Source organism: Lepidochelys kempii, chromosome 1 (genome assembly GCF_965140285.1).
Source record: "Lepidochelys kempii isolate rLepKem1 chromosome 1, rLepKem1.hap1, whole genome shotgun sequence".
Lineage (NCBI taxonomy): Eukaryota > Metazoa > Chordata > Testudines > Cheloniidae > Lepidochelys > Lepidochelys kempii.
This window is the reverse complement of record NC_136380.1, coordinates 197253856-197256001: the sequence shown is the minus strand read 5'-3', so window position 1 is coordinate 197256001 and position 2146 is coordinate 197253856. Positions and strand designations below refer to the sequence as shown.

At 42.0% G+C, this 2146-nt stretch overlaps 1 protein-coding gene across 1 annotated transcript; it reads right to left on the bottom strand.

Moving 5' to 3' along the window:
• Positions 1–615: 615 nt before the first annotated feature.
• On the bottom strand, positions 616–1098 carry LOC140905455 (small ribosomal subunit protein eS12). The gene has a single exon (XM_073328849.2). It carries the CDS (start codon positions 1049–1051, stop codon positions 653–655), a length of 399 nt encoding a protein of 132 aa, XP_073184950.1. The 5' UTR covers positions 1052–1098; the 3' UTR covers positions 616–652.
• Positions 1099–2146: the final 1048 nt, after the last annotated feature.

Sequence of the window (2146 nt, the reverse complement as noted above, 5' to 3'; positions counted from 1 at the left end):
TTAGGTACAACCACAACATAATCTTTTAATGATCAATACACTGTGGGGTTGCCTACGGTTTCTCAGTGTGCTGCTTGCCATGGGAACCTATGGTGACAGCTTCTTCTGCAGATCTGGCCAATTTATACAGCAGGATTAGACACTTGTAGGAGCAATAGTAGCATCGATGGTTATGCAAATACAAAACAGTATGGCAGCTAGGCCAAATAAATGAACAAACAAAACTATCAAATTCAATAACTCAACTGAGTGTACAATCCAAAGTTCACTTTGCTTCGGATTTTATTACTCTTTCAAAGCAATCATTCCAGTAACTTGCTGCTGTTGTTCCAATACTGGAAATACTGTTTTTAAATGGGCAATAAAATGTCAACAACTGGACTTTGGCTTACACTGATTGTGGGAGTTTGGGAAATGAAACTTTTGCAAAAGAATCTTAAGCACCTGGAGTGTGTGTGTGTGTGTGTGTGAGAGAGAGAACTTTGCATAGCTTTGCATAGTTATAGCACCTTTATAATTTCAACATTACTCCTAAGAGCTATTAAAGTGCTGTGCTTTGCATATGATTATACTGAGCTCATTATTAATGGTGTTAAGGAGCCACACAGCACAGGGTTTTTTTTTTTCAGGCTTGACAAAATTTATTTTTCATTCATTTCTTGCACTTGAAGTATTCTTCCATGACATCTTTGGCCTGAGATTCCTTGCCATAGTCTCTGACAACCACACAGCTGCAGCCCACTACTTTGAGGGGTTTTCCTTCTCTGTCGATTTTGCGGAGACCTACCCACTCACCCAGTTTCTTGTTGTCATCAACTTTTATCAAGTTGATCTGGTGTTCTGCACAAAGGGCTTCAACCAACTTTACGTACATGGGTTGGTCGCAGTTTGAAGCAAGAACACAAAGGTGGGCTTGGCGTTTGTCCAAGGCTTTGGCAGCTTCAGGAATACCACGAGCTAAGCCATCGTGGATGAGTGCAGTCTTCAGCACTTCTTGCAGCGCGGTGTTAACATCCATTACACCTCCAGCAGCAATGCCTTCCTCGGCCATGGTTGGTGGGGGTTGCTCCTGCCTGGGATTTGCCCGCAGCCTCTATGAGTCACCAGCACAGTTGTGAGTCAGGCAAATCAAGCAGAGAGCAGTTAAGTGATTTGCTCAAGGTCTCACTGCAAGTCAGTGATAGAGATGGAGACAGAACCCAGGTCTCATGTTTCCCAGGATATTACACCATAATTTCATAGAAAAAATGGCTTTCTAAAATGATGGAACCACATCTGGGCACACGTTTTCTTCTTCTCAGAGAGAATGCAAGCTGTAATCAAACTGTAACTATAGCACTCATTACCTGTGAATGGTAGAACCCTCTCCCTCTTTTTATATTTTCTCTACTCAGCCTAAACTTCTCTCTTTCACCCACTCCTAACTTTATCCCTGCTCTCATCTTGCCTGTTATGCTTGGAAAAGCCTCCCAGTTCATTTCTGCCAAGTGCCTTCAAACCTGAAGAACAAACCTGTTCTGTGAAGTGTTCCAGCTAGCCACACCACTCCCCACTCTGGTATTTTTTGGTGTTGTCTTGTAAACTCTTTGGGACCAGGAATGTATTTGTTGTGGAGTCTTTGCCAGCACTTACAGGACAGTGGGCCAGACTTCCAGCTTAACATGCAACCCAGTTCTTTTCTTTTGGGGGTGCACCTTTACACCAGCATATTTTACTTTTCAGTGACATGTTATGTCTAACTATTACTTGCATCCAGAATTCATGATGAGCTTGAGTGTTTGTGAGCATAAAACTGCATCCACAAAAATGGATGCTGTCACTGAAAATCTGGCCTTGAAGTTAAACTTTATCAGCGAGGAGAGTGATCTGCTCTTTGCTGTGTACTGTATGAACAAGCACTGGACAGATCACCTCATCTTCACAAAGATCCAAATGATCTCCTGAGTTCAAATGCTCTAGGGTTTTTTTGTCAATCTATCTAGTAAGCTAGAAAACTGACTAATTTCCCCAGGCACCTATGAACAGAGCAATATAGCCATAAAACCCTGATCTTATTTTGGCACTAGCTCATTGTACATAACAAGCTGTTGAGATTAATTGGGCAATTCTGTTCTATCACTTTTAATAACCGAATGTTTGTCTCCCA

Bases quoted from the DNA above. Each gene is read 5' to 3' on its own strand.
- LOC140905455 (XM_073328849.2), bottom strand. From the start codon at position 1,051: ATGGCCGAGGAAGGCATTGCTGCTGGAGGTGTAATGGATGTTAACACC.